This window comes from Haematobia irritans, chromosome 2 (assembly GCF_050003625.1).
Source record: "Haematobia irritans isolate KBUSLIRL chromosome 2, ASM5000362v1, whole genome shotgun sequence".
Lineage (NCBI taxonomy): Eukaryota > Metazoa > Arthropoda > Insecta > Diptera > Muscidae > Haematobia > Haematobia irritans.
The window spans coordinates 84368574-84389764 of NC_134398.1; the positions used below are offsets into that span (position 1 = coordinate 84368574).

General features: G+C 33.9%; 1 protein-coding gene across 2 annotated transcripts in view; it reads right to left on the minus strand.

Annotated features, from left to right (window-relative positions):
• Positions 1–21191, minus strand: part of TbCMF46 — a 69812-nt gene that overhangs the window by 37493 nt on the left and 11128 nt on the right. For both annotated transcript variants that reach the window (XM_075295488.1, XM_075295487.1), the window contains exon 4: positions 20982–21160. In XM_075295488.1, coding sequence (XP_075151603.1) covers positions 20982–21160 — 179 coding nt within the window. The remainder of the gene's footprint in view (positions 1–20981; positions 21161–21191) is intronic.

The window sequence follows — 21191 nt, forward strand, 5'->3', positions numbered from 1 at the left end:
ATTATTTAAATGATTACGAGAAGTAAAATCCGGAAATTTTACATTCAGTTTCAAGCAATTTTCTTGACCAGTGCGCCTTTTATGCCCTCAAGAAGTGAAATCGGTCTATATGGAGGCCTTATCACATGGACCAATAAAAACTAAGTCCGATACACTTTTTTGTGAGTCTAAAATACCAGTATATTTAAAATTTCAGGCAATTTCGCATAAAAACTACGGTTTCTAGAAACCCAATGAGTGAAATCGGGAGATTGGGTCTTATGGGGGCAATATTAAAACATGGACCGATACTCACCGTTTTCGGCACACCTCTTTATGGTCCTAAAATAATTCTAGATTTCGAATTTCATGCAAATTGGATAAAAACTACGGTTTCTAGAATCCCAAACAATAAAATAATTTCTTACACACCTATTTATAGTCCTAAACAACCTCCTGATTTTCAATTTCAGGCAAATTGGACAACATCTACGGTTTCTATAAACCAAAAAAGTAAAATCGGGATTTCCAATTTCAGACAAATTGGAGGAAAACTACGGTTTCTATAAGCCCAAAAGCAAAATCTGGAGATCGGTCTATATGGGGGCTATGTCAAAACATGGACTGATACTCACCATTTTCGGCACACCTCTTTGTGGTCCTAAAATACCTCTAGATTTCCAATTTCAGGCAAATTGGATAGAAACTACGCTTTCTATAAGCCCAAGAAATAAAATCTGGAGATCGGTCTATATGGGGGCTATTCAAACCATGGACCGATACTCACTATTTTCGGCTTGCCTCTTTGTGGTCGTAAAATACCTCTAGATTTCCAAACTATAGAAAACTACGGTTTCTATAAGCCCAAAAGCAAAATCTGGAGATTGGTCTATATGGGGGCTATGTCTAAACATGGACTGATACTCACCATTTTCGGCACACCTCTTTGTGGTCCTAAAATACCTCTAGATTTCCAATTTCAGGCAAATTGGATAGAAACTACGCTTTCTATAAGCCCAAGAAATAAAATCTGGAGATCGGTCTATATGGGGGCTATTCAAACCATGGACCGATACTCACTATTTTCGGCTTGCCTCTTTGTGGTCGTAAAATACCTCTAGATTTCCAATTTCAGGTTAATTGGATAAAAACTACGGAAAAAATAATTCTTTCCTCCCAAATGAAATTTTAGACAAACAAAGTTCGTTTGATTTACGTCCGCCTTGCATGCCAAGGTTCGTGAGTTCGAGCCCTGCTTCGACCGAACTCCAAAAATGTTTTTTTTTACATGTATTCATTCCAGATATGTTCGAAAGATTCCGAAAAGATGTTCAACATTACATACTATTGTGTTATATTAAATTTTTACTATGAACTGTAAAATGTCTTATTAAAGACTTAAAGTCAGAAAAGAACAGTGCTTGATATAAACGAAATGGACTGTGTTGTTGGTTTAAAAATATTTTTTTATTGAAAAAATAAAAATTTTGTAACAAACGAATTGTTTTTAGTGATAAAAGTTTAAAATTTTGGAAGAAATTAAAAAAACCCTAACAAAAGAAAAACGTTTCGGTACACGTTTTTCATACGTTTTTTTTCTTTACGTGTATAAGGCCAAGAAGTAAAATCAGGAGATCGGTCTAATGGGGGCTATACCAAAACATGGACCGATACTCACCATTTTGTGGCATACCTCTTTGTGGTCCTAAAATACCTCTAGGCGAATTGTAGAGAAACTACGGTTTTTATAAGCCCAAGACCCCAAATCGGGAGGTCGGTTTATATGGGGACTATATCAAAACCTGGACCGATATAGCCCATCTTTGAACTTGACCTGCGTGCCTGAATTTCAGCACGATAGCTTCATTATTGAAGACTGTAGCGAGATTACAACAACAGACATATATAATTTTTACAATTTGAAAAACTTGTTCACTCAGAACAGGGGTTGAACCTGGGTTTGCTGGCACCATAATAGAATGCCTTAGCACACTTAGCCACAAACGCCATTGAACATAAAGCGTCGAAAGGTCAATTCAAATGTTTGTTATATAATCGTAATACGACACCACGGAATAACATTCTATTGGCTTCTCGAGATGTTCTTTATTAGCATGAACGAAAAAATAAGAAACGCAGGTTCAAATCTCACCAGCGGCAATTTTTTTATCAAATATTTTCAAAAATTTTAAACACAATATATTTAAGTGCAAACATGTTCCTAAAATAACACTAACATATGTTAATATGTTAGAATATATTATGTTTGGGGCATGAATGTTTTATAAAAATAATATGTATGAATGTAAACATATATACATTTACAAATTTCGAGTAAACATATATATGTTGTGATATTTTATTCAGAGAGCGACAGAGAGAGAGAATATAGAGAAAGAAATAGAGATGGAAACCGGGAGGGTTGACGAAAGGTATCAACATAACACAGCGAGAGAATGAAAAGAGAGCAATTTCTGTGAAACTGCTGCTGTTTTATGATAAAGCCAAAAATTTGATATGCTTAAGTCTAAATATTATTTAATTTGAATATTAGAATGAGTATTCGGAGTAAAGAGAATAGACATTCGGAACCAAGTGAAGTGAAAATTATGTGAGGGAATGAGCACAATCTTCTTGGGGAGAAAATTCTTCCAAGCACATAATATTTTTGGGCTCAAAATGCTTCCAAACATATAATATGTTCACATAAAACAAACATAATAATGTTTCGGCAATATCCAATAATATATGTGCTTCCTGCAAAATATGTTTGGAACATATGTTAGAGAAGCGATTTTTTTGAGGGTGTATAATAAGTTTGTCATTCCGTTTGTAACACATCGAAGTATCGATTTCCGACTATATACAGTATATATATTCTGGATCGGGGAGAAATTCTAAGACGATATAGCCATGTCCGTCTGTCTGCCTGTCTGGCTGGCTGTCTGTCTGTTGTAATCACGCTACAGTCTTCAATAATGAAGCAATCGTGCTGAAATTTCACACAAGCTCGTATTTTGTTCGAAGATGGACTATATCCGTCCAGGTTTTTATATAGTCCCCATATAAACCGACCTCCCGATTTGGGGTCTTGGGCTTATAAAAACCGTAGTTTCTCTACAATTTGCCTGAAATTTGAAATCTAGAGGTATTTTAGGACCACAAAGAGGTGTGCCAAAAATGGTGAGTATCGGTCCATGTTTTGGTATAGCCCCCATATAGACCGATCTCCTGATTTTACTTGTTGGGCTTTTAGAATCTGTAGTTTTTATCCAATTAACCTGAAATTGGAAATCTAGAGGTATTTTACGACCACAAAGAGGTATGCCGAAAATATTGAGTATCGGTCCATGGTTTGATATAGCCCCCATATAGACCGATATCCAGATTTTATTTCTTGGGCTTATAGAAACCGTAGTTTCTATCCAATTTGCCTGAAATTGGAAATCTAGAGGTATTTAAGGACCACAAAGAGGTGTGCCGAAAATGGTGAGTATCAGTCCATGTTTTGATATAGCACCCATATAGACCGATATTCAGATTTTGCTTTTGGACTTATAGTAGTTGTAGTTGAAGTATTTATTAATATTTTTCATAAACAGTTACAATGTGTATAATACTCTGGTTTGGTTTTCATTTATTATAAATACAATTATTTTCAGTTATCTTGAAGACTTTGACATATCGTCGTTAGTCTACATGTGAATTTAATTTTACGTTGTACATATGTAATATGAAATACTATTTAATAGTTGAATTCAGATATTAATCCTAGTCTGTACTTCAAGGCCATTCTTGTGAACTTTGCCAGACATGCCCATTCTACAATCTTTCCATCAAGAAAATTTTTTATCTCCTCGTCTGATAAAATCTCTTTTTTAAAATAGGTTTTTCTTATCTCCCTCAAAATTGGACATCTGCCTATAAAGTGCTGAACATTTTCGTTCTCTTGTGTGTTGCACAGCGAACACATTTCTGAGCCATTGTTATTGAACCTGTTGCCATTTAAAATTGTTGTTTCTGTTCTAATTTGCATTATTAATCGTATGTCCTCGACTGTGTTGGTTATGCTCAAATAATATGTTCCCTGCGATGAGTCCAAATTTCTATATATTATTCGGGTGTTCTGTTTTCTTAACACGTACCCATTTATGTTCTTTAATCTTAGTGCTTGTAGCAGCTTGTTTTCGTTTTCTTTCCATATCGACCAGTTCAGATTATTTGTTGTCCACTCGATATTAAAATTCGTTCCCATTTCATTTAAATCTTTTGCCCAGAATATTCTTTTGTTTAATATTTTCTTTGATAGTAAAAGCGGTAATCGAGGTTCTTGAGAGAGTCTTAAATAAATAACGTAGATGCAATTCTAGTGTGAAAATATGCCCATTTTCGAGAGCTGTTTCTAGCATTATAGCGTACGTTGGCATGCAATCTGGCAGTTTGAGTATTCTCTTGATGAAGAATATCTGCAATTTGTCGACTTCTTCAAAGTGTTTGCCACCCCACACTTGCGCCGCGTATGTCTGTATTGATCTGCTGACAGCTAAGAAGAGTTTCCACTTTGCTGCAAGGGAGACTTCACGTTTACTAAGGAAATCATTCCACGTGCAGTTTATACTATTTTTGGCAGCTAGGTTCCTTTTTTCCACATGTTTGGTGAAGCTCATGGCGGGTGTTAAAGTTACGCCTAAATAACTATATTCTGACGTTATCGTTAACGCGCTCCATAGGAACGTCCAGTTTTCATTTCTACATAGTCGACCTCCTCTTCTGAACACCATTACTTGTGACTTGGTTAGATTTACTTCTACCGACCAGAGCTTACAATAACTTTCCAAATTGTGAATCATTCTTTGCAGAACTTCTGGTTCATCGGCTAGTAGTACTATGTCATCGGCGTAAAGCAGCAATCTGATATTTAATTGGTCAATTGTTACACCTTCTTCTAACGCATCGTGCAAGTCATTTAGATATAGCGCGAATAAGAGCGGGGACATTAAACATCCTTGTTTAACACCAGATGTTGTATTGAAATAATCTGAAAGTTCGTTTCCAGTCCAGACTGCCGAAGTCGTATTATTGTATACGTTTTCAATAAATCGAACAGCTTTCGTAGATACACCTAACATATGTAACTTGTAGACTAGTTACATATCGATATATTGTCGAACGCAGCCTTGAAGTCTACAAAAAAGGCATAAGTTTTCTTTTTCCGGGCGAAATTCAAATGAACGATTGAGAACAAATTATATATATTATCGAATGTGCTGTAGTTCTTTCGGAAACCAGCTTGATATTTATTTATGATATTATTCTTCCCCGTCCATGGTGTCAATCTCCCATTGAGTATACCCATCATAATCTTTGCGATACAATCCATGAACGCAATACCCCTGTAATTACATGGTAACGTCCTGTCCCCTTTCTTAAAAATTGGGAAGATTATACTTCTAAGTAAAGACTCGTCAATACATCCGGAATCGTACCCCACATTAAATGTATTCATCATTTCTTCTAATAGTTCATTTGGAGCATTTTTAAAGAATTCATATGGTACGGTACCAGGTCACGATCAAATTGTATTCGATATGCATAGAAGATATCTGACTCTTGATGTGAGCTTAAGAGCCCTTGAAAGTGGCGTCGGAGGTCTTCCACAGGGGCTTTAATTTCTTGATATGAGCTTATATTTCTAATTTCTCTTACCATTCTCCACCAGTCCTTGCTATTTTGCACTTTTTCCAGGTTTCTTTCGATCCTTTTATAGTACGAATCCTTAGCTTTTAGACAAAGTTGTCTATATTTTTGTCTTTTATTACAATACTGAAGCCTGTTTTCTTCACAAGTCCATATTCTATATTTCTGCTGTGCCACTTGAGCCTGCTTTCGCGCTTTATGACAGGATAAATTAAACCATTTTTGTTTTGGTGTGAATATGTGTACATTTATATATATCTTACTAAAAATTCCTATCGCAACGGACATTAACCAACGTCAACCAATGAACACGAAACTACGTTGGAATATGCACCTCGCTTCTGATTATCAGTGTAGACTAAGTAATCTTGCAGAAGTTGACTCGGCATTCAATGATAGGATCCATAGGGACAGATACGTAATCTAGGTATCAAAATGAGGCAGGCATATGCCAGGGATTCGAAAAGATGCTTATTTAAGCCGATACAGAAATGATTCGATTGGAAGTGTTTTCGGTTACGATCAGCTATGCTTAGGAATCTAAAAGTATTTAAGAGAACTCATACGATTGACAGTAAAATACGTTATTATACTACCAGATCGAACTTTCTAAAATTATGTAGAGAGAAGAAACTGGGGTCATACAATAATGCCTTGGTGAAATTGGATAGTGTTAACTGCGGCAAAGACTGGTGGAGCCTAGCTAATACCTTTAAAACCGACCTATTTAAACAAAGGACTGCTCTGTGTAGCAATGATTTTCATTCATTTTTTGGTACGATGTTACTCGAAAGAGATGATTCCAGTAATGTGAGCTGGTATATGCCGTTTGTTGTAAATGATATTCTTGACCCCCCAATTGAACATATCGAATTATACACAGTTATTAAAGGCCTTAAACTTAACAAATGTCCAGGCCAGGATGGCATACCATATGAATTTTACATATATGCACCCACCAACTTTCTTGATCTACATTTGCGGACTTTTAACAATATTTTCATGTCGGAATCAGTACCAACATCTTTCACGCAATCTGTTCTGATACCTCTTCATAAAAAAGGTGATCCCAATTTAGTAACTAACTACAGAGGACTTTCTCTTATTGATTCTGTTTGTAAGATTATCTTGAATCAACGGTATTATCTTGAATCGCATACTCGACTGGATCGCAAGATACGATATTTTGAATGGATTCCAGTCAGGCTTCCGTAAGGATTATTCAACCATTGATAGCATATTCAACATCGTTAACATAGTCAAGATTAGGGAATCAGATAGTAAGAGAACATATGCGTTTTTTGTCGATTTCTCTTGCGCTTTCGATTTGATACCCAGAAATAGTCTATTTTACAAACTTTCGTGTATGGGCTTATCGTCAAAGATAATCAGACTTCTGATGCTTCTATATAAAAAGTGCGAGAGTAGAATATGGGATGGGTGTTCTTTCTCTGACTCGTTCCCAGTACAGACTGGAATTAAACAGGGTGTATACTAAGCCCTATTTTGTTCTCTCTATAAGTCAATGACCTTCCATCCATGTTACCATTTGGCGTGAGTGTGGAAAATGTGGAAATAAAGGTTTTGTTATATGCGGACGATATTGTCCTACTTGCCGATAATTCTGTAGACCTCCAGAAGATGATTGATAGCCTCGAAAGGTACTGCTCCCTATGGGATTTAAAGGTCAATTTAACAAAATCTAAGGTTATGGTTTTTCGCAAGAGCTCCAGAATCGCGTCTAATTTGGATTGGTACTTTGCGAATCAGCGGATAGAAGTGGTTAATTGTTATACTTATCTTGGGGTTGAACTGACATATAATCTTTCGTTTAGAAAACATGTAAACAAAAAACTCACTGCCTCTAAGATTGCTATAAATTCTACTTGGGGGAAGTATATTAACCACCCAAATATCTCGAAAGAGAATAAGATGAGAATATTTGATGCCTGTTCCAGATCGATAATGTGTTATGCCGCACAAATCTGGGGCTTCGAAAAACTTTTAGATGTTGAGAAACTGCTCCGATTTTTTATTAAGAGAATGCTGTATCTCCCCAGAAATACTCCGAATTACGTTTTGCATCTAGAGATGGGATGTGGCTCCATGTATGATGAGAGGGTTATTGAATTAAATCTATATTGGGCCAATGAATGGTCAACTCTATGCCAGTACCTTGACTATGTTACACCGGACACGTCAGTTCCTATATGTGTGTTTTGGCAAGACATAATGGAAAGGTTTAGGCCTAAGGAATTCGAAAATTTCTGCATAGATGCGTCTAATTCGCAATTTCACGATCTGTACCCCCAACTGAGTTACAATATCGCTCCAGCGCTATCTACCGTATTTTCATGTCGTGCCACTGGTTTAATTATCCGAGCAAGATGTGGTCTTTTAGATCTGAATGCTAGATGTTTTAGAGATAATACTAACGGACTGTGTTCAATATGTAACATGGATGCGCTTGAAAATACGATTCACTTTATCGGTGTATGTCCAATATATCGCAATTTTAGAAGACAATACTTTGACCGAAATATCCTTACTGAAAATGAAGTATATACGATACTAAATGGCACGAATTTTAATACCTTATATAAATATCTAAAATCATGCATAAAATATAGAACTTTTCTTATAAATGAATTCAACACTTAGAACAAAATGAGGAAACATTTTTTTCAAGATATTACATATAAACAAAATACTAACAAATGTACAATATACAAGCCAATCAGGCAAACAGCAATTTTGCTACGCCTATATAGATTTATAATTGAAATTTATATGTATTTAGTTTATTATATGTTTATATGGTGCGGAATAAGTAAATCTATTAATAAATAATAAATAATAATAATAATAATATATCTTACTATGGGCTTCTTTTATTATATTTGTGATGTCTCCAAAAGTGAATGATCGCATACTTTGTTTTTTAGTCTGTAACAATGAAGTGATATTGTTATGGTATTTCGATATATTTTTAGGATCCCATTTCAGCTTTGGTAACAAATTTGGATTGTTCTCTACCATTCTGATTGAATTTATTTGTAGCGTCAGAAATAGTTGGATGAAAACCGTATTTTTCATCCAATTTGCCTGAAATTGTAAATCTAGAGGTATTTTAGGACCATAAAGAGGTATGCCGAAAATAGTGAGTATCGGTCCATATTTTGATATAGCCCCCATAGAGACTGATCTCCAGATTTTATTTCTCGGGCTTATAGAATACGTAGTTTTTATCTTATTTGCCTGAAAGTGGAAATCTAGAGATATTTTAGGGCCATAAAAAGGTATGCCGAAAGTGGTGAGTATAGGTCCATATATTGGTATAGCCCTCATATAGACCGATCTCCAAATTTTACTTCTTGGGTTTATAAAAATGTAGTTTTTATCCAAATTGCCTGAAATTGGAAATCTAGAGGTTATCTAGGACTAAATATACGTGTGCCGAAAATGGCGTGTATAGGTCCATGTTTTGGTATATCCCCCATATAGACCGATCTCCCGATTTTACTTCTTGAGCTTATAGAAACCGATGTTTTGATCCAATTTGCCTGAAATTGGAAATCTAGAATGATTTTAGAACCACAAAGAGGTGCGCCGAAATAGGTGAGTATCGGTCAATGTTTTAGTATAGAACCCATATAGACCAATCTCCCGATTTTACTTTTTGGGTTTATAGAAAGCGTAGTTGTTGTCCAATTTGCCTGAAATTGAAAATCAGGAGGTTGTTTAGGACTATAAATAGGTGTGCAAGAAATTATTTTATTGTTTGGGATTCTAGAAACCGTAGTTTTTATCCAATTTGCATGAAATTCGAAATCTACAATTATTTTCGGACCATAAAGAGGTGTGCCGAAAACTGTGAGTATCAGTCCATGTTTTAGTATAGCCCCCATAAGACCAATCTCCCGATTTTACTCATTTGGTTTCTAGAAACCGTAGTTTTTATCCGATTTGCCTGAAATTATAAATATACTGGTATATTAGACTCACAGAAATGTGTATCGGATTTAGTTTTTATCGGTCCATTTGATAAGGCCTCCATATAGACCGATTTCACTTCTTGAGGGTATAGAAGGCGCACTGGTCATGAAAATTGTTGAAACTGAATGTAAAATTTCCAGACTTTACTTCTCGTAATCATTTAAATAATGGGTATGAAAATCTACAGATTTTAAATTTCAAAACAAGGCGTTCTTTCATCATTTTCATGCACACCTAAATACAAGAGATGTTAATGATTCCTCTAAAACACAAACAAAAATTAGAGTAGTATATTATAATTCGTTTTCGGATTTGAATTGCTTAAATAAATGGAAATAAATGGTTCTTATAAATCCAGATTCTGATATAGTCTTCATAGGTTAAATCTATAGATTTATCTTTGGAAAGTGTACTAATTGAACTGCTCTATTTCGGAGAATATCTGTCATCAAATCCCCCTGAAATTTCAAAGGAAACTATAATATTTGATTCATGGTGGTGGGTATTTAAGATTCGGCCCGGCCGAACTTACTGCTGTATACACTTGTTTTTTTATTTTCGGCATATATCCTCGTATAAATATATTTTTTCCATTAAAAATCAACAAAAAAATTAAAAATTCTCGTAATTTGCAAAACCTTCTCAAAAGAACTTCCATGGAAGCGAAAAAGTCAATCTATTTTTTTAGTAAAATTTAATTGTCCAAAATTTGCACTTAAAATATCCTGATTGCATTCTTTCTAATACTTGTTCACAAGGACTGCATCGGAAGTGGAAAAAAATTATTGGGGGATCCCAAGATGCGTTTTAGATGAAATGTTTGTGCACTTGTCCAAAAGGACTGCATCGGAAGTGGAAAAAATCATTGGGGGATCCACGATTCGCTTTAGAAGAAATGTTTGTGGACTTTTAAAAAGGACTGTATCGGAAGTTGAAAAAACTCGATGGGGGATTCTGGGATGGGCTTTAAAAGAAATGTTTGTGGAACAACTTTCAATTTTTTTTGCTGGGACAGTTCCAGCAATTTGAAAACGCGTTGCATTCAAACGTTTATGCCTGCACTGTTAGAAAAATATGTTTTTCATATGTTCCGATATAAACAAATTGTGTTTCGGGCACAATTTTAAAACGCAATATATTTAAGTGCAAACATGTAATGTTCCTAAACTAACACTAAATGTTTGGGATATACATGTTAATATGTTAGAATATATTATGTTTGGGGCATGAATGTTTCATAAAAATCATATGTGTGAATACAAACATATATAAATTTACAAATTTCGACTAAACATACATATGTTGTGATATTTTATTCAAAGCGACAGAGAGAGTATAGAGAAAGAAATAGAGATGCATACCGGGAGAGTTGACGAAAGATATCAACATAACACAGCGAAAGAATAAAAAGAGAACAATTTCTGTGAAACCGCTTGTATGTTGTTTCGGAAAACTGTTTTATGATAAGGCCAAAAATTTGATATGCTTAAGTCTAAATATTATTTAATTTGAATAAAGAGAATAGACATTCGGAACCAAGAGAATAGACATTTGAAAAACAAACAGCATATGTTTTCGTCTTGAGAGCAGCACTTTATGTATGCGTGGCAGTGTTGCCAGGTGATTTTTGATTCTTCCCCCCAAATCTTAAGAAAAAAACCCCTAAATTGGTTTAAGATTTTTTAAAAACCCCCAAATAATTTCAGAATATAAAAAGTACAAAAAGTGGTCCCAAAATTTCGTGATACACTTTAAAAAATGTAATTTACACAAATATATATCCTGAAAGAAGAGTTCTTTCCTGAGAAACGAAATTTTAGACAAACTAAGTTGTCTTTTGATGCTAAATTTTTTTTTTCGTTGGAAGTAAATAAAAAATCAAATTTGCTATTTAAGAAAATACTTTAAAACAAAAGAGATTTTCGTTTGTTTAAAATTTCATCCCTGAGGAAATTATTTTTTCTTTGGATGTAATAATACAATATGTATATCAATTTAAAAAGCGGGCTTACTCTTAAAAAGCTTTCAGCTGCTAAGTTAAGATACGATTGTTTTTAAATTTGTCAAATATTAAAAATGCCCTTTCAACAGAAAATGCCCTTTCATGCTAGAATTGTTCCGAATTTGCTTGAGAATTGCTCCACTTTATAAGGTCTGAAATAATTTTTTACCCCCAAAAATCCCCCCAAATAAATTTTACCCCTAAAATTCCCCCTAAACGTGGGAAAACCCCCTAAATTTGGGGGAAAACCCCTAACCTGGCAACACTGATGTGTGGACATGTGTTTTGTTTATCATTTTAGCATTATGGGCACAATCTTTTCTTGGTTCGTTAAAAGAGATCAGGGGTCTTCATAAAATTAACGAAAGGGCACTATACTCTTTTTAGAGTTGGGACAGTAAAATGAAATAAGGAGGAAATAGTGAAAAATTACACAGTAAAATGTATAAAAACAAAGTTTAGTTCCTCTTTATAAATAAGTAGTCCACGAGCTCTACGGAGACGAGTTAAAAGATATAAATGTTAATTTCGATGATCTTAGATCCTACCAAAAGTCAAAAAACTAAGAAAGGCTACGGGTGTTGATAATCATACAAACCCGGAGCAAATACAATCTATCTCTATTCTGTCTTACAACATAAATGGCATTGAAAATAAATATTTATACCCATCATTTTTCAATTATATTAAGAGTTTTGATATATTCATTTTGTTGTAAACACACTTGGAAGTTAATAAATCAGAAAGAGTGCGATCTTATCTAACTGGATTTAATCTGATTTTTATACCAGCAAAACGTAATCATAGGTACGGAAGAGCTATAAGAGGTAAAATATACGGTATCAACAAAAAGCTTCAAAATCTTGGAATAGATTATGAATTGAAAGAAATCGCAGATGATCAGTTCGTAAAGATTAAAACACAAACAAAATATTTTAATCTAGTACCGAAATACCTACGACCTGAAAATTGGCCAAATGAGTTCAGATGTTTAAAAGATATGTATGATACTTGTGAAGTCTCAAACAGTGTAATAATAGGCGATTTAAATGTTCGGATTGGGGAATTACAACAAGACTTGGATGAGATTTATAAGGAAGAATTTACAGCTGGATATGAAGTGAGAAGCTCGAAGGATATAACTATTAATACTAAGGGAAGAGAATTCGTATAGTTTTGTAATGCTTCGAGTCTTTTTATCTTAAACGGAATAACTAGAGGTGATAAGGAAGGCAATATAACATATACCAATGCTCTTGGCCAATCCGTAAACGATGTATGTGCTGTTTCCCATGAAATGCTTAGTAGTATCCAAGAATTTTTAGTAGACGATAAAGTATGGTCTGACCACTTCCCAATAATATTAAAATTAAAACTTAACCCAGTAGCAGCTCAGGGAAGACATATGAACTTGTTACCTAAATTAAAGTGGAGTAGTGCAGAAAAGTTCAATTATTATACAAACCTCAATGAGAATATTATTAACTCAGCAAACAAGAGCTTGGGATTGAACGATATTTGTGCTATGATCCAAAAGTCTTGGCCGAGAGCTCAACCCATAGACCAATATTTTACAGCAAAGTCTAAATGGTATAATGCTGCTTGTAATGAAGCCCGAGTCAACTCTTTTCGATTATTAAGAAAATATAGGAAATCAAACAGCTTAGAGGACAAAGCTTTGTATTTGAAATCCCAACAAACATATAAATCAGTATGCAATTATAGCAAAGTTCAATACTATCAGGGTATTGCTTCAAAACTAAATAATGTAAGCAACTCAAAGGAATGGTGGAAGATCGCAAGGGAAATACGCAACCACCAATACAAAATTGGTCCATGTATCACCCCTTTGTCATTCAAACAACATTACGAAAACCTTCTAAAGACACCACAAGCTATGGCAAATATTTATTATGTACCAATGCTCCGCAAAGACGCAATGTTAGACGATCCAATCACAATGAACGGGTTGGAAAAAGTCCTTAGAACACTTAAATCAAATAAAGCTCCGGGTGAAGACGGTATACCCTACGAGTTTTTCACAAACACAACAATCCAATTCTGACACTTACTACTACAAACCTATAACAAAGTATATAATGAGTGCATTATAGATGATACATTCATCAGGTCGATAATATTCCCTATATACAAGAAAGGTGATATGAATGATCCTTCAAACTATAGGGGCATCTCTTTCATGAATTGTGCAGCCAAGATATTTATGGGAATTCTAAATGATCGAATTTACAATTGGGCAGAAAAATATAACATCATCACTGAGTATCAAGCAGGATTTCGCAGACACTATTCAACTGTTGATAATATATATAATCTATCAGCTATAATAAGCCTGAAGCTATCAGAAAAAAGAAAGATATATGCATTTTTCGTTGATTTCAGAGCTGCTTTCGACAACATATCAAGGCAATCATTAATCTATAAATTACACGAAATAGGACTATCAAATAAAATGGTACAAATGATAGATTCAATATACAAAAACACTCAATCAGCAGTATGGACGGGTGAGGAGAGGTCAGAATACTTCATTACCACAAGGGGATTAAAACAGGGGTGTCTATTATCACCTCTGCTTTTCTCACTTTATATAAACGATTTAGACGAATGCCTGGGTGGTGGATTGAATATAGAAAATCTAAACGTACGCCTTTTGTTATATGCAGACGATATTGTTATTCTTGCCGATAACGTATTGGTGATGCAGAAGATGATCAAAAATTTAGAAGTCTATTGTACAACATGGAATCTAGAAGTCAATCTTCAAAAATCGGAAATAATGGTTTTCAGAAATGGAGGTAGACTGAGCAGATGTGAGAAATGGGTTTTTAATGGAAGAGAGGTACGAATAGCAAATGAATTTAAATACCTAGGAGTGATTTTTACACCAACGCTAACTTTTCGGAAACACTTGCAACAACGAAATATCGCAGCAAAGAATGCTCTGAACACAACTTGGCAGAATTTCGTAGGAAGGAAAGACATTGATATAGATGCCAAGTGGAAACTCTTCTTGTCAGTTTGCAGGTCTGTACAAACGTATGCAGCTCAAGTATGGGGATTCACATATTTCGATGATGTCAATTCTCTGCAGAGATACTTCATAAAAAGATTATTTAGAGTGCCTAGTAACACACCAAACTATATTCTAATGCTTGAAACAGATGTAGAAGATTCCCAGTTATATACTTTGAACCTCCATTTAAGATATGTAGGCAAAACCATGTTTCTCTATAACCGCAACCGCCTTCCGCACCAGTTAACCACTTTATTGATGAATAGAAATTGTTTCTGGGTAAAAGAACTGAAAGCACTTGCAGAAGACATGAACTTGCTATGGCCTGAAGTAATAAATGATATCGAATCATGGAATACGTTTAGCACAGACTTGCTATGTGCATTGAAATTAAATCTGAAGCAAAGACGATTTCAAACGAAAGCTCAAAGCAGCAGACATTATAAATCCCTAAGTTCCTTCAGAGCCCAGTTATACATAAATGAAAAATATACACTGGAAGAAATTAGTTGGATATTTAAAGCCCGAAGTGGAATGATTCACTTAAATGGAAACAATTATGGACGGAATGAGGAGGATAAAATATGTAAACTTTGTAACATGCTAGTTGAAGAAACGACCCAACATTTCATTGCCTGCTGCCCTGTATTAAGCGAATTTAGAATTGCAGCTTTCGGGAAACCAAGGTTGAACGAAGAAGAAATGCTTAGAATGTTGGATGGCAGAGGAGAAAGTGACTGGAGCAGCTTAGTAAATTATATAAAATCCGCATACAATTATAGACATTTTTAATTACAGAATTTCAATAAAAACAAAAAAATCAAAATAAAGAATAAAAGTAAATAAATGATTATGCGACTGACGTGAAAACATGTCGCAAAACCTTTATATTAACTTCAAACTAAAGATATATTTTAAATTTAAATGAAATCAATCAAACAATGTATATATTTGCAAAATTGTTAAAATGAAAATAATATTAAATAAAGAAGTACTTACTTACTACTACTAGTCCACGAGGAGTTGACGGATACCTTCAAAAATAAAAGCGGGCCTTAAATTCAAGTTTTTGTGGTGACTATAACAGCTACGTAGTCCAGTGGATAGTGTGTTGGCTTACAAACTGTATGGTCCTCGGTTCGATTCTCCGTGCAGGCGAAAGGTAAAATTTAAAAAATTTATAAAAGTGAATAATTTCTTCAACATTAAAAATATTTCGTGGAAGTGAAAATTACGAGTATGTTAGGCAATGAGCACAATCGTCTTTGGGAAAAATTCTTCCAAGCATATAATATGTTTGGGCTCAAAATGCTTCCAAACATATAATATGTTCACATAAAACAAACATATTAATGTTTCGGCAGTATCCAATAATATATTTTCTTCCTGCAAAATATGTTTGGAACATATGTTAAAGATGCGATTTTTTTTGAGGGTGTGTAAATTGTGCAAATTGCATTTGAGTAAAAATTTCAATATTGTTATAAAAAATCTAAAATACTTCCATATGACGTTTCCATGACTTAGGATATTAAAAATAGTTTTTGAAATCAAATATAAGGATCCTGTAGTTGTTTTTGACATTTACTACTTTTTTGACAGGTATATGACGTTTTCGACGTTTACAACTTTTTGACAGTAGAAAACTAAAAAAAATGCTACTCGGATCATCTGTGGTAGCCACTCTGTAAGGAAGCAGGGCCCTAAGAGTAAATCTTTACAACCTTCAACGAAAATTTATTTTATTGAAAGAGGTGTAGAATTATTAACATGGACCGCTCGTGAAATCCCTTTACCGGCGCAAAACATAAAGTACACGTTTTTCACCCCACAGTTTCCTTTATATTTCAAACACATAGGAAAACATTCCTTTTCGTTTTTTAAGGGATGCGTCTATTCCAACATACATACGTTCAATATACAGGTGTACACCCTCAAAAAAAATCGCTTCTTTAACATATGTTCCAAACATATTTTGCAGGAAGCACATATATTATTGGATACTACCGAAACATTAATATGTTTGTTTTATGTCAACATATTATATGTTTGGAAGCATTTTGAGCCCAAAAAATATATGCTTGGAAGAATTTTTCCCAAAGACGATTGTGCTCATTGCCTAACATACTCGTAATTTCACTTCCACGAAATATTTTAGTTCTTGGCACCTTTTTCTGTAATACAAATAATGTTGAAGAAATTATTCACTTTTATAAATTTTTTAAATTTTACCTTTCGGCTGCACGGAGAATCGAACCGAGGACCATACAGTTTGTAAGCCAACACACTACCACTGGGCTACGTAGCTGTTATAGTCACCAGTAGATAATTATCGTTATAAGTTACATTTATATAGCATAGTTTACAGCGCCCACGAGCCCATGCAAACATAACATTATTTAACAGAAACATACATTTGTTTGCCACGTGGAGCAGTGGTTAGCATGTCTGTCTTGCATGCAAAGGGTCGTGGGTTCAATCCCTGCTCCGACCGAACACTTTTTTTTTAATTTACACATTTATATTTATACTATACAGTCGAAGCTCGGTTTAACGAACGATATATTGTCAGGCCCTTTCGTTATTTAGAAAAATTCGTTAAATCGAACGGGAATATTAAATGTTAACTTTTATTGAAAATCTTAGTTTTTTTTACCAGATGAGTAAAAATGCATAATCATTTGAAAAAATTAAAGCACAGAGACACTTAAAAATAATACTTAAAATAATCCTGATGAACTTCATATATCTAGGTTAGGTTAGATTGAAAAGAGGATCCAAGATTCGCTGTCGTATGGGGGCCTATATACACCCATGTCATAATTTGTGTGCTCTAACTTCTTAGACGAATTGCCTAATTTGTTTCCAGTGCCCGGTTTCAAGAATGGCCAGGCATAGGTAGTGTTCATAGTAACATCTTCCTAAAACGTCTTACATACACCACTACTCCGCTGCTCCTGTCGGAATAGATGTACTCTCAACGCTAGATTGCCGTTTCGACTGAGCACCAAAAAAGTTTTTTCAGCGGTAGTTTACCCTCTCACTAATGATGTTAACATTCCTGTGTATTTCATAGTTTATCTTCTTGTCCTTGTTATTGAGCTAAATATAGAATCGGGTATCACTCATTATTAAGAGAAAAATTCACCACCTGTCCAACTGGCAATCCTACGAAATATTGCCACTAACGGACCTATTACAGGACTAGTATCAGTGCCGTAGTTTTTAAATTTTCATATAATTTTTTGATTTCTATACTCTCTTTATTTTAAAATTTTTTTTTGATCTAGACATTTACCTATTGGCCAACATAGTCCAAAAGTTTTTCTTTCTGATGCAATTTGTATGATCAAAATAATACCGGTACCTAAGGGTTTGTCCCAGACTGGTTCATGAGGACCTGTCTAGTCCTACTAAGTTCTCCCAGGTCATGTAGTTTGGAATGAGTCCAATCCCTGGCCTGCAGTGTAAATTTATCCCCGTCAATGACAAACCCGTGTTGAAGTGACCGGTCCCTTCCATACGTTTCGGCCAGAACTGGGACTGGTCTATTCACACCAGGGAGTAGTCCTGTACCGGTTCTGTTGTAGATCCATTTCCCATAGCGAAGCTTCGCCACTCTATCTAACCTAACTTTACCAGCTACCCGGCCATTGAATATGTGTTTTCAAACATTTTAATGGAATCTAAATATCTTGGGAATGCCGTACTTTGTGGACATTTCCTAAGTACTTAAGCCATTCTCACAATCGTCAAATATTGCTTATTGTTTGTTGTTTATTTTCTTAAGATTAAAAGCCTTTTCGTTAAATCGAACGTAAATTTTGTTCAATTGTTCGTTATTTAGAATACTCAATGTTAAGAATTTTGACGTTCGTTAAATTGGATTTTCGCTAAATGGGATATTCGTTAAACAGAGCTTCGACTGTATTAAATTTTTATAATGAAACTTCGAAATGTGGGTTATTAAAGATTTATAGTCAGTAGCAGTGCTTGATATAAACGAAATTGATTGATTTTTTGATAAAATATTATTTTTTTATTGCAAAAATAACAATTTTGTAACAAAAAACTGTTTTTGGCACAAAACTTTAAAATTTGGATAGAATTTAAAAACTCTAACAAAAGAAGAACGTGGAGTCGAGTAGAAACACACATAAATAATTTTATAATATAAACATAGATTTATTTAGGCGTGAACAGTTTTTTACTAGCATTTAACACCATCGCTCTAAAATGCCTCTTATTTTTCTTTAATAATTCATTTTAAAGAAAATAAATTTTTGAATTGTTTTAGTTGCAAAACTCGAACTTAATGCCCGCTTTTATATTTGAAGGTGTCCTTCAACTCCTCGTGGACTTGTTTTTATAAATTTTACTATGTAATTTTTCACTATTTCCTCCTTATTTCATTTTACTGTCCCAACTCTAAAAAGAGTATAGTGCCCTTTCGTTATTTTTATGAAGACCCCTGATTTCTTTTAACGAACCAAGAAAAAAATTGTGCCCATAATGCCAAAATAATAAACGAAACTCCACACTAAAATGCTGCTCTCAAGGCGAAAACATATGCTTTTTGTTTTTCAAATGTCTATTCTCTTGGTTCCGAATGTCTATTCTCTTTATTCAAATTAAATAATATTTAGACTTAAGCATATCAAATTTTTGGCCTTATCATAAATCAGTTTTCCGAAACAAAAGCGGTTTCACAGAAATTGTTCTCTTTTGATTCTTTCGCTGTGTAATGTTGATATCTTTCGTCAACTCTCCCGGTTTCCATCTTTATTTCTTTCTCTATACTCTCTCTGTCGCTTTGAATAAAATATCACAACATATGTATGTTTAGTCGAAATTTGTAAATTTATATATGTTTGCATTCACACGTATGATTTTTATGAAACATTCATGCCCCAAACATAATATATTCTAACATATTAATATAGATGTCCAAACATTTAGTGTTAGTGTAGGAACATTACATGTTTGCACTTAAATATATTGTGTTTTAAAATTGTGCCCGAAACACATTTTGTTTATATCGGAACATATGAAAAACTTATTTTTCTAAGAGTGTATAATGGCCCATTTTAATCAAATTTAAAATATTTGAAATTGGTTTGTTAATATTCTTAACAAAAAGACTGGAGAGGGTGGTCACAAACATTTGAGTTCGCGTTTTGATGTTGCATGTTCATTTGAGTTTCTGTTCTGTTATAGATATCACACTCAAAAAAAAAGTGAACCCTATATTTCACTAAAGCAGATTTAATTCTATTTTAGTTCATGGAATTATTACGTTTTAATAAAGTTTCCCTGACGTTAATAATTTTTTGCGTACGTTAGTTAATAAAACTAAAATAGAGGAAAAAATTATACTCAAAGGAAGTTAAAGATTAACTAAATTCGCGTCTCCCACAAAATAGTTAAGAATTTCTTAAAATTTGTAAAATTTACCACTAATTAGCCCATCATGAACTTCGTATGGTACTAAAGACATTTTGGCAATTTTTAACTCCAATTTTTTCCTTCAAACTTCGAAATTTTCTTTAACAAGTGAAAAAAATGAATTATGTCTAATAAATTTTCTTGAATTTATCGAAAATAATTTACTTAGTTTTGTGAAATCGGCGTGACATCCGCGTGTCTATTACAGTTTAGTTAAAATTTTTTAAAATAATATATTTTTTCTAAAACTAACTAAAATTTTCTGTTTTTTCGGTGCACGAACATAAAAAATGTTGTAAAACACAGCTGAAATAATAATAAACTTTTTGAAAATATGTCTTCATTCAAATGAACCTCCAAGGCATAACTTCTAAAATCCGTTCCGAAAACGAAGTACTTCCGTCCTATGACATGCCCACGTAGAATTCCTCATCACAAGTTAGGGATTCAAAATATTCTTTTGGTAGCTCGTTTTTGGTCGAATTTGATTAGTGGCTATCTTTTCTTTTGAGAACATTGACATATATTGCTATGTTTCTATGTATGTTTATGTGTTTATTTTCTTTAAATAGAATCATAAGTTAATGTAATGTGACACTAAATTCAAATGTTTCGATTTAATCCAATAATGGCCAGTTTCTCATCCTCCGATTAATTTTAACCGGAGGATAGACCTCCGGTTAGTTAAATTTTTGTATGGGATCAGCTGTTTTATCGACACGATAAATAATAAAACAACATTGAGAAACTGGCCCTAAGTGTCATAAATCCATGCTATGAAGTAGTCTTCAAATACAAAGCGAAAAGAAAACATATTGTACTTACGAAAATCGGGCTTTGGCTTTTTCGCGTTGATCTTCCTTTATGGCAATATATTCGTAATATTTTAGATTAGGCAATATTGCTGCTATATAATCACATAGAGAGAAGTCGGCCTCATTCCCCACTGGATTGCCTTCTAAGTTGAGAACTTTTAATTTTGGAAGAAACCGGAAACGTTCGATCTGCAATAACTCTTTTGTTATATTATTGTGG